Below are 12,194 nucleotides of genomic sequence, written 5' to 3' on the forward strand. Positions count from 1 at the left end.
TGCAATATAAAACAAAGCTACAGAACTAAAACAAATAAACCCTCACCATCCTCAGCCTTCCCCTAGGATTTCTTTTGCATGAGGCCCAAATAATGGAATTCAGACTATGGAATGAACAAGAAACTTCAGAGCTCTATGGCCCTTTTAAAAGACAACTTGTCATAACAGGACTTTTTTTTTTTTTGTAATAATAGAAGAAATTAAGTAAGCAGATTTTACTTAGGGAACCATTATAAAGATAATCAGAAGACAGATTGGCCTTTATGAAATGAATAAGCTTAGCAATACATACAAAATACTCTTTAGAGCTCATTTGTGTCCTCCAGGCAGGCTACAATGGCAACACAGGATGCTGGCATTCAAGCTGATGACCTTAACAGTGTTATAAGTTGCAGATAAAAGGACTGTTTTGATGAATCTCTGCAATATTTAAGTGTGAGATTCTCACTGAAGAGCTACAGCTGTACCATGGTGCTCTTAAAAGTGTTGTGGATGAGGAAAAAGAACTGGAGTGGGGAACTCAAACACTGGGTTGCAGAATTTTTCACAGAAATAATGGGGAAGTAATTTGGTATCTTTTAAGTTCAAAGATGAAAACGTGTAAATACTTCCCATGGAATTACTTATCCCTTAGACATGATGCTCAATAAAGGACTATAAAGTACCATCAAAAGGTGAACTTAAACCAAAATTCTTAAGTCTACAAGATGAGGAAAAAAAAACAATAGATAGTTATTATAGCATTGTATGATTTTCCCTTCCTCTACAGCTCTTCTGTATTCTGCTAAGTATACATTACCTCCTTTTCCTTTACTAATTTCTATGTTGACTAATATATTCTTCTATTCATTTCACAGGTACCAAATTCCTGTATTCAAGGATGAAGTTACAGATGTGAAGCAGCTGTTTAAAGCTTATATTAGCTTAACAATTTAGTTTAGTTTTTACAAGTTGAGATCACTGAAGATTACTGAATTACAAAAGTTGTCCAACAAGCAAACACTGTCAAACTGTGTTTGCTGATAAATCCCCTTCACTTCCCTTTGAAGTATTTTCCACACTATCAATGAACACTTCAAGATATGAAAAATAATTTTTGTCCTGGCTGCTTTATCAGTCAAAAATAAGGCAGCTAAGTGTAATCATCCAAAATTCACAGAAAGATCTTGTTCTGACTTGAAGTGAGGTCCAGTATATCGAACAGTAAAATATAAGGACCTGTGCTGATGAATGAATGGATCCAACTTCCTCAGCCAACATCAGATGCCACAGATTCACAGATGTTTTCTTCCTTGGGCTACACAACTTACACAGTACTGGTGTACTGAACTTCCCATTCCAATCTATCAAAACTCTAAAAAGCTATACTTCAGTATGACAGTGATGAGCACAGACTATTTGAGCATTTTCAACTTACAACATGCTGATTTCCCTCCTTTTTTCTTTTAATTGAAAATTAAAATCACTGAAATCTAAAGTTTGTTTCATAGAATGGCTTGGAAGGAAACTTTCAAAACCATCCTGTCCAATCCTTTGCCATGGGCAGGAACATTTTTCCACTGCATGGAGTCACCCAAAGCCCCATCCAATCTGACTGGGAACACTTCCAATGATGGGGACCAAACTTCTCTAAGCAACTGGTTCCAGTGCTTCACCACCATCATGAAAATATTCTTCCCTACATCCAATCCAAATCTACCCTCTTCAATTTGAAATAATTACTCCCCATCCTGCCACTACAGGTCATGGTAAATAGCCTTTCTCCATCTTTCTTATAAGCCTCCTTAAAGTACTGAAAGGCCACAATGAGGTCTCCTCAGAGCCTTTTCTTCTCCAGGCTGAATAACCCCAGATCTCTCTGCCTTTTTTCAAAGGATTGCTTTCCCAGGCCTCTGATAATTTTCATGGCCTTTCTCTGGACCTGCTGTAACAGGTCAATATCTTTCTTGTACTGTGGATGCCAGAGCTGAATACAAGACTTCAGGTGGGGACTCCAGACAAGCAGATCCTCTCCAGAGAGCTTAACTCACTCCATGCATATCAAGTGGGTGAGTTTCTTCACTTGTACTAATCGCTAACTGAAGAGTTCTTCATAACTCTGTTAGAGCAAGAAAAGACTTTGTTTCCTTTTCCTAAAAGGAAGAAAGTTGTCTGAAGAAGTCATGAGTTAAGTCTGATTGTTAAGCTGCATTACATGGCTCAGGAGAATTGCTTTCAAGTTAGAAAGCAGTAAAACAGTCATACACAAACACTTGTTGAATACGTTCAATCCCATTTAAAAAAAAAAACTTTTAATCATCTGGACTAAAATTGTCAGTGAATCAAAAGATTAATATTCTATGACTGGCAAAGAAAGGGTAGAATATAGGCAGCTTGCCCATTCAAGTACTTCTGGAAACAATCCTAGTAACCTATTAGCATTCCAATCTTTCCTTGCCTGCTACACCACCTGATCCTTCTAGTAAACAACGTATAATGTCCTGATAACAGTGTCATTACACTACCTACTACATATATTCAGCAGACATCCATACATGTTTCAATACAGATCATCTCCTCACCCAAAGTCCTTGAGATTACCTTAAGTTTCCTCTGTTGCTTCATTTGTCATGTTCTGAGAAGTCAGCTCATAATTAAATGGATGAACTTTATTCAAAACTTCCCAGAAAATTCCAATTAACTGTTAACAATTCTCAATTAAGAGACAGCAAGATTAGCATTATCAATGGCTGACTCCAAAACTCTGCTAAAGCCAATATGAATTTTGTGGCTTCACAATGTAAAATAAATGCAGGAAAAAAATACTAATTTATTTAATAGTGCTATATATTCCAGTAATATTCCATCAACTCTCTATATCAAGTTCTCTTTTTTTTCTTTTTTCTTTTGCAACTTTTTTTTGCTCACACATGAGAAAAAAATCAAGTGAATAGTTTTTAAAATTGATTTCAGTAAGTCTTATACTTTTAACTGAAGCTTTACCTTAAAATTAGATATATAAGCAGCAGTTGAAACTTCTCATTATTTGTGCATTATTTGTGGTACATCCAAAGCTACTGCAATCTCTGTATCCCTCTATCTGTTCCTCAGACTTTTTCACTAGTCTTCTCTGAATCTGATGTCAAGCAGCAATTATGACATTCTGCTGAGTATCGTTCTTCCACTTCACTGTATGTCAATATGAGAACATGACCTGCAGTTATGTCATGTTTAAGTTCTCCAAAGAGTCCAGTTAAAAGCAAAGAAGAACTCCATATGGACCAATTTATTTTGCTGAGCAGACAATTATTAAACAGTCAACTGAAGCAGCTGAGAAAAAAGATAAATCTATCCTTGCTCCTAAAGCGCAGTTCACCCTCGATACCTGTATACTGTACAGCAGTGTCAACATACTTTCTCACAAACAAGATCTTCTTTCAATACTGGACATTAGAGTTATTTTTTTTTATTTCACAGTACACTTGTTTGTATATATTTACTTTCAAAAACACATGCCTACATTTGTTCAAAGCTTCTTTTAACTTTTACACAGATCTTTCACTACCCTCTTGTTAGTAGGATACTCCAGGACATTGAGGTACAGCTACAATTCTGGCCTGAGTTTTACTTGACACAGAGGCAGATTACCAAGAAGCTCTCTATATGAAACTTCCAGATGTAACCACTCAGAAACATGACTGATAGACGCTGATTTAAAACACATTCTTAAAACCACATTGTCCAATCACATTTGAGGATGTCAACATAAACAGCCCAATTCCATTTAGTTGCAACAGAATGCAAAACTTTTGTTTAGGCATTTGTGTTTACACATCTCTAGTCAAAGTAAAGTTTTCTCTCCCTTTTAGATTATCCTTAAAATCTACATAGTGAGACATAGCAACATTTTCTAAACTTTGCTGGTCCCTAGACATACTAGGATGAATTTCTTAAAGATGTTTCCACACAGTTCAGTCAGAAGCATGTAACTCCTAAGAGCTCTCAAATATCCTTGGTACAATTGCACCAATAAATAAAAATCACAAATCTATCTCAAAGTACCATGAAAATCTACACTGATAGTTTAAACACTACTGACTTGGTTATCTGCAACAATCTGCTTTACTGCTCTTTTACAGACTGCCTGAACCAAGCTCACTGACCATGAGAGATTAGCAGCGCACCTTCCAGGCAGACACTGCTCCTGAAACATTTCTGGGATTGCCCTCCAAACTAAAAAAAAAAAAAAGAAGCTTTGGCAGACTTCTTTATGGGCCCTCTGCCACATCTTACTTTGCTTTACGATTAGCTGTGCCTAAAAAATATTGCAGGTTTTTTCTTTGTGTTTCAAGCCTTCTCATCCCAAACTAGTCAAGTTACTAAATAATTATTTTTTCTTTAAAAATTAAAAATGATTGTCTACCAACTTACTTCCCCAAACAGGAATATCTTTGCTTTCTGCTTTCATCACAATGGAGGCGAAGGTCATAGTTACTGGAATGGCATCAAAGTAAGAAGAATGGGGAGCCACAGTTAATATTGCTGCTTCTGCTGGCAACGCCCGTCTGCCTTTCACATTTATCCAGTGGAATCCACCAGCAAGCCACATCATTCTCATGATAGCTTTCAGCAAGATGTCCACTATCCTGAAAAGAGTTAAAATAACAATTACACTTCTACAGGGATACTCTAAAATAATGAAAAAACATTATATAAGAACTATTAGCATGACAAAATACAAACAGGATATACAGTGCTTACATATGAACACTGATTTTTTCTTTGTGTAAGCTTAATAGCACTTCCAAGGTAAGCTACCGTTCAATTTCATTTCATTCCTGAATATTAATACTTTCAAATCATAACAACATTTATTTTATCACTAAAATAATTTTTATTTGGACTGAGCTTGTTGAATTGTTTATATACAATATCTAATAATGCTGTCTAGTAATACCAAAAAGTACCAGTGAACTGATTCCCCCCCAAAAATACTATTAAAACACTGCTAGAATGCATCAACCTTGATTCCTGGGTTCAGGTTTACCTAAAAGCCACTGCAGCAGCAACGGGCAGATATTCTCAAAGAGGGGGATGCACAAAGAACATACCTGGGAGCTCTGAAAATATTTCACTTTCTTCCCTCTTTCTCCATTATCTCTTAAAATGTATTCTTTGCTGCTAGACAGTCATGAAAAGAGAAACATTCACTTTGAAGCAACAGGGTGCAAAGCCTAACCTCCACAGATTATTATCCTCACGTGGATAAAGGTTGAAAATAACTGTATGCAAGACTGAAGGCAGTCCATTATTCCTTCAGTCATTATGCCAAATTCATTCCAAATTAAATGTAAAGTGACAATCCTCTGCATTTCTCAGCTTCCTTACTTCCTGTGATACAAAATGCAATCAACTTTCCTCAGTCTAGTACCAACTCATACATTTAATGTTCTTTACAGAAGAAGTGGTACACCACTCCTCCCTTGCTTCTTAAGCTGCAGTTTTCATGGATGGGTGAACACCACCTTACATTGTACCTTAATTAGCATTCCAATACCAACACAAGCACAGCCTTCTTAAGGAGCACCAAAGCATGGGGTAAGCCCTCAGAGAATCAACAGAAGTTCTGTCAATTCTTTACAGAGAAGGAAACAATGGAGTGAAACAGTTTAAAATAACAGAATATGAGATCTGGACACATTTCATAGTGCAGTCTTCTTAACACTATGGAAGTAATTGAAACTGAAGGATACCACAATGAAGCTTCATTCTACATCCTCTGTAACGCTAAGAGGCTAGCAATTAGCTATTTTCCTCCTGTAATTCTTGAGCCATTTGGTAAATTAAGCATTTTTGGGGTGTTCTGTTGGGTATTATTTGTCTCTTAAGAAAATATGTAAATACTGTTTATATTTTTATTTTGAAAAGGAAAGCAGGTCTGTGAGACCTGCACTACATCAGCATTGTGCTACACCAGTTACTCACTTTCGCCACCAGGAGAGGGGCTTTTCAAACTCTTGCTCATCACATCCCATTGAAGCAATGAATGCAAAAGGCCAGGCCAGCAACATCATAAAAGCAGCAAAGAAGAGTCGGATAGGAAATAGAGTCAAGGTCATGAAGGCAATCTGGAAAAATCAGAACAAATGAGTTAATCTAACACAATTTTAGACTGCAAGAAACAGTAATTCCTATAAACTGCATTTTTAAATAACAAATACCTAACATTAAAAAACAGCAGAATGTGCTTCAAACCCAGTCAAACAATTGTAATGTATGCCTGCAAAGATTTTGTATTCACAGATCTGTATTAGTAGAAATACACTCACTCTCTTAAAAACTACCAGTCAGCTTTCTGCACTTCTTCAGAGCCAATGTTTGTTAGCTACTATATCCGCATCCTTTTTCTTCTCTGCAGCATCATATTAAGTAAATATTTAGCATGGGTGTATTGTAAATCTTAGTGAATTGTTGTGCAGTCAGCCTATCACAGCAGTGATGTGCGCTTCTTTAGCAAGGTGCATTCACATGGCAATACAGTCCAACCTGGAAAGCTTTTCCAGGATGGGGCAGATACCAGCTCCTCTGTAGGATATTCTTGTAACCAGAAACTGTGGGGAATGCTGTACAGAAATGCCCCTAAATAAGCATCCAAATACACATACAAATGTCTGCTCCAGATCAGTGTTAATAGCCATAACCCCCCCTGGAAAAGCAGAGATTTCGAACAAGTTGTCTTCTTCCAGAAGCCACAATGAACCTAGTTGCTTCTACACCTCCTCCCACCACTCTAGTTATCAGAGAATCCAATCCCAACCAGCTAGTCCTCTGCCTTCAACTTCAGTGCAAAACATACTGTGTTGGAACTTCTCCCATATTCTTTTGTAGAATTCTCCCAAATGTAGGGCCTGGCCTTTCCTAAGCTGTCTGGAACCACCTTACAGAAAACACAGCTCAGCAACCATTTGCATAATGATCGACCTGTTAGAAGAAACAGTTGCAGGTGCCAAAAATCCCACCCTTCTCAAAGGACAGAATAAAAGCAAGTGGAGGTTATGGCTTCAAATGACTGGCTAGGGGAAAGAGTGGAAATCATGAACTGTTTGATGACTGACTGGGGTAGCACCAATGCTCCTTTAGCTATACAGAGGAAGCTAGCAAAAGATGGACAAGATGCTATGAAATGATAGAGGCAACACGCGAACAAAGAATTCTAAAGGAAATATGCTATACATTCACGGATGACTTGGATGTCATTGAAAACTACTTCTCAATATCATAATAGCTCAGCAAGGATGAGAAATGAAGCATAAGGTACTGTCTCATATCATGTTTAATCTGATGCATGCCCAGGATGTCGTGGAAAGCATCATTCATATTCTCCTCCACTTCCATGATGCAGATCCAGTCACCATGAAGCTCAGTTTTCCATTGACCATTTCACACTTCCTCTCACTACCCAAAACAGCTCACTGAACTCTGTAGCTACACAAAACTTTAGATCTAGAGTAGATGTAGGGAACACACAGCATAAAAAAACAACCGTAAGCTCCCAGTTTCCTAGGTAGCCCATTCATTTTAGCTAGATTTTACAATAATGGTTCAGACTGGCACCACCATCTCATAACTCAAAACAAGATTCCAGTTTCAAGGTGGACGACTTTAGCTTGCCACATGAGAAGAACATTTTTTTTTTCCCTTGGATACCATATTTTCCCCAAATAAAACAGTTCAACTTCCTTAAGTAGCAGTAGTCAGAACAGCCCACAGACAAGACCACCGCTTCTGGTAGCAGTGAGCAATTAAGTCACCTCAGCTGTTTAATAAAGCTTCACTCAGATCGTGGAAAAAGAGGGTAGAAATAGATGAGCACAAAGAAACATAAGAGTTCTAGCAGCTGCATGAGAAGAAAAAATGACAAGCAAGATCTGAATTTGCAAATGAGGTTGGATGAGCAGAATGAGAAACACAGACACAAGTATCGATTTGAAGCAATAGTAAGAAAAAAAAAAACTGGAGACAACCAAGGGGTTCAAACACTTTGGGAGACTTAAGAAAACTCAGAAAATAGGGGTGTATTTATCTGCAAGCTGAAGAAAAGAGAGCAGCTGCCTCCCAGGTTCCTCAGAAGAGAGGGACCAGCTGTGGAGAGAAAAAAAAGAGGAAAAAGCAGGTGAGGATACGGTTCCCTGAGATTCATACCCTCTCCCTCCCACTCCTCCAAGTCTCCTTCTCTAGTTAGTTACATCAGGGCAGTTGACTGACTTGGAGTGACCTATACAGTCATTTGTATCTGTGAGGCATCTTTTGTATCATGATCACTTCAGAGCCACGCAGCAGAAAAGAAGCAGCTGCTGCATCCACAAGATCTTGAACGATGTCATAAACGTGCAGAAAAGGTCTCGTGGTCTTCTGTGTTTGGAGAGAGCAGTGATGGAAAGAGCAAGCAAACAAGCAGCAGTTCCACATATCCACTGTGACCCCCGCTCTTTTCTTTTCTTAAGCAGGTGGCAGTGAAATACCTGTCAGCATAAGAAGTTTGCTAGGAGAGAGGACTACATTCAGCCCCTGAAGAAGGTTTGGAATCAGGAAGGACACAAGCATTTGCAAAATAGTTCAGCGTGCATTCAGACATCCTCCTGGGTAAGAAAGCTTCAGTCCCCTAAAACCTGGGAAGATCCCATCCCTGCTGGTTGTTATCAGAGGTCAGAATGAAGGCATGCTGCACTCCTGGTCTGGCCTTGTATAGGTGTCTTAGTTTCAGAGTGTCTGGTCTTACACAGCTATCATTACTTCTACATATTCAGTACACTCATCCACACAGACATATTTGTTATTAATATTATGAATTCTTGTAAATATCATTCATATGTATCTAAAAAACACAGATATTTACATTTTAAAGAAAACTCAAGATCCATCTGGATCTTTACATTAGGAGGTGCAGCTCATGACCAATTTTCTTTTTTGAATACAGCTCAATTAATGTATTTTATTCTGAAGGATTCTAGTTAGTTTTTAACAAGTTGAGAAGTACACTGTGGGAGTCCCATGGCAGCAGAAAGGAAGAGGATGGCCTTAAAGCTGGTAGAAGAAGGCTGCCTGAGAAAGTGGATTCTGCCCTTCAGTCACAAAGCTCCAGTTTGATGCAAGGTAAGTCTCTTAAACTGTGAAAAGTTATCATTTGGGTTCCTTGTTCAGAAGCCCCACATTCTGATTTGTGTATGAACTTGAAATGAAGGTATCAAATACAAACTTAGATCCTTTGTAAGCTCTCTAAACCTTCAGGTCCTGTGTATCTAAGCACCGAGCCTGAGAATCAGAGTAAACTTCCTTTTTATGATTGTCTCAGTTTCCCGTCTCCTGAATGTCAACATCATACCTCTCATTAAAAAGTTGAAAGAGGTGCATCTTTGGAATTAACAATACAGTGAGAATCATTAAGTAGCTTATTCACAAAAAAATTTCCACGACTTACTACAAAGTAACAGCCAAAGGAAAACAGACCAGTGAACTGCACGTTTTACATGAAGAGGCTCTGATTTTTTTTTCTTTTTAAACGTTAGAGAATACACCTTGCCCCACACTTCCACTTTTTCACTAAATTTCTAAAATTCATCTCCACAAGGATGTCACTGAAAGAGTGAGAAATTTATCCTTCAACAGTTCTCTTACCACCTGCTTTCCCACTTTGCAAGTTCCCTGATTGACATATTTATGGAGATAATAACAGGAGTAGATATTTTCATGTGTGACTAAGCCAACCTAACTGATCATCACTGCTAAAGAGGGTGGTCTTGTTCACATTCCCTTTGGGTCAGTTCTAGCACTTATCTGAGCTTGCAGTGAGCCAATGCAGCTCATTAAACTGAAGAAAAGCAATCCCAGCAAAAGAAAAGAGAAACAATCAGACCACAGAAAAACACAACAGTCTGCTGTTTTAATGAGCCAAATCGGCTCACCAAGACACCAGAGGAACACCAGTACTGGTGCAATAAAGGCCAGAAATACTGGAAGCAAGAAAGATGGCACCATATTGAGTTTTAAAGCAGCAGGAAAATAAAGCTACAAATGCTCTGTGAGAGCTTCACTATGCTTCTGCCTGTTCTGTACAGCTAACTAGGAACAGAAGTTCTGACTTACAAGATACCTGTCCAGAGCATGTTCGGATAAATGAAACTTGCGGTTAATGAGGCCATGTCTGTCTACCTTTCTTCCAGAAAGAATCTTTTCCTTATAGTATTGAAAATAAAACACGTAGCTTCAGAAATTATTCCACTGTTATCCTCAGATTAGGCCCAAATAACCATAATTCTTACAGGAAGCATGACATGCAATGTTTTTACATTGTTACCTCCCAGTTTTTATGAAACCAGTGAAGAGATCTGAACAATTTCTTAGTTCTCAAATGGATTATTTTTGCAGTTGTTTTCCCTCTTTGTGGTTGTTTGGTCCATTTATTTTCCATTTCTTCACGCCCAGTCTCAGCCTGAAATGTTTTAAGATGCATTTACTTTGATTTGCATTAAAAAGCAAAAAAGTCAATCCAACGTCTTGCAGAGCACAGGATGAGGTGGCAGTGAAGATAATGGAGCTATCGGATAGACCATCAGGCAACAGTCCTTCAGACAAAGCAGTCTTGTCTCCCAGTCCTCTTTCCCCACCACCTCCATGAAACCTCCAGTCCCCACACATTCCTGGCCTTCCCCGATTAGGCTGTGCAGACCCAGAACTGAGTCCTGTTAAATTCACAGAGCTGACAGAGAAACCTGTGGCACAGTCTGCGCCTCCAGCTGAACAGGAAGTGAGTTCAGCTGTAATACTTCATGCTGAACTCTTAGTGACAGGCCAGGACTGCGTGAAGGAGAATGCACACTGCTGTAATTGACTGTGAAGGAGCCTCCCTGTTCAAGAAGCCTCTTTTTCTGGGAGAGCAGCATTTCACGCAAGTGGAATAGTTTCACAGCTTTCCTTCAGCAGCTTCTAACTCAAGCATAACCATTTTCTTAATTAAGAAAAAGAGGTTAGGAGAGAATCATTACAGCAAATAAGAAACTCCGTCATGGCTCTGTATGTCAGCTTGCATGTTTCTTCCTCATAGAAATGCAGAAATAAGATTACGAGAAAGTCCAGGTTAAACAACTTTGTACCACTGTGCATCCATAACGTTCACTTTAAAAGCGAAACTGAGCCATGCTTTGATAAGGCTGTTCCTTTGGTCTGCACACTGCAAAAGACTACAGAGCTTTAAACACAGATTACAGCTTTCATTGAAAATAAATCTTTGAAACCCAGTGGCAAAGCTCACATATGATACAGATGTCCAGAGCAGTCTACATAAGGAGGGAAGTATGCTCTACAAGCGGTTACTGAGTTGAAGTGGCTGAAAATCTGTTATGACAAACAGATCAACAGCGCCAGTAGCTCAGAGGAGACTGGAAATACTATGAAACTGCTGCTCTGCCCTCCTGATTGTCCATCTAAATTCCTTTTAAGTAAACAAGCAGACAGTAGCATTAGAAAGATACATTGACAACGCAAAGTAAAACATTGTTTTTGTTATAATGAGATACAATCAGAACGCGCAGGACCACATGCTACCTTTGCTTCCCTCTGCTCCCTTAAAGACTTCTAACTCATTAATTACACAGAAACCATGGCATAAAGGATGAGACAGGGTTATGCTGAAATCATTACAACCTTGTGATTTATTGAAGAAGCTCTGGGTATAAATTGAATGCGACAAATGACATAAACCTCTTCTCCCTGTTCCTGTTGAAACAATTTATCAGTAACCACTAAATTCAGCCTTGGTCCATCTCACACTGGGAAACTGGATTAAAAAACAAGTAAGAATCCTTCCCACTGGAGTCTGCTACGAATTCCTCGGCTGTCAGGTACTTAACGCGGGGCACATTCCAACGTTTTGTAAATCAGGCCATATGTGTCTTGTCTTCAGAGCCCAGACAACGATCGGGCAAAGCAACAATGAACTCCAATCCAAAGAGAAATTAAATTAAGGTTGGCTCCAAAGAGCCTTGACGTGACAGGTTCAATAGCAGCAGATCTTAATTTCCGCGTTGATGGGCACCGGAGGCTTCAGGCTCCCAAAACAACAGCTTTAAACGAACGTTCCTCAAGTATTACCGCGATGGAAGTAATACAGACGGCCGGTCCCTACCCGAGGAGCCTTTCGTGGCGTTCCTCCACCCAGG

General features: G+C 38.9%; 1 protein-coding gene across 1 annotated transcript in view; it reads right to left on the reverse strand.

Annotated features, from left to right (window-relative positions):
- The window catches only part of LPCAT1 (lysophosphatidylcholine acyltransferase 1), a 59,329-nt gene that overhangs the window by 46,393 nt on the left and 742 nt on the right, over positions 1-12,194 (reverse strand). Inside the window, exons 2-3 of the mRNA XM_031589121.2 lie at positions 5,965-6,107; positions 4,411-4,625 (exon numbers count right to left, since the gene is read on the reverse strand). Of these exons, the coding sequence (XP_031444981.2) occupies positions 4,411-4,625; positions 5,965-6,107 (358 nt within the window). The remainder of the gene's footprint in view (positions 1-4,410; positions 4,626-5,964; positions 6,108-12,194) is intronic.

Source organism: Phasianus colchicus, chromosome 3 (assembly GCF_987193195.1).
Source record: "Phasianus colchicus chromosome 3, bPhaCol1.hap1.1, whole genome shotgun sequence".
Taxonomy (NCBI): Eukaryota; Metazoa; Chordata; class Aves; order Galliformes; family Phasianidae; genus Phasianus; species Phasianus colchicus.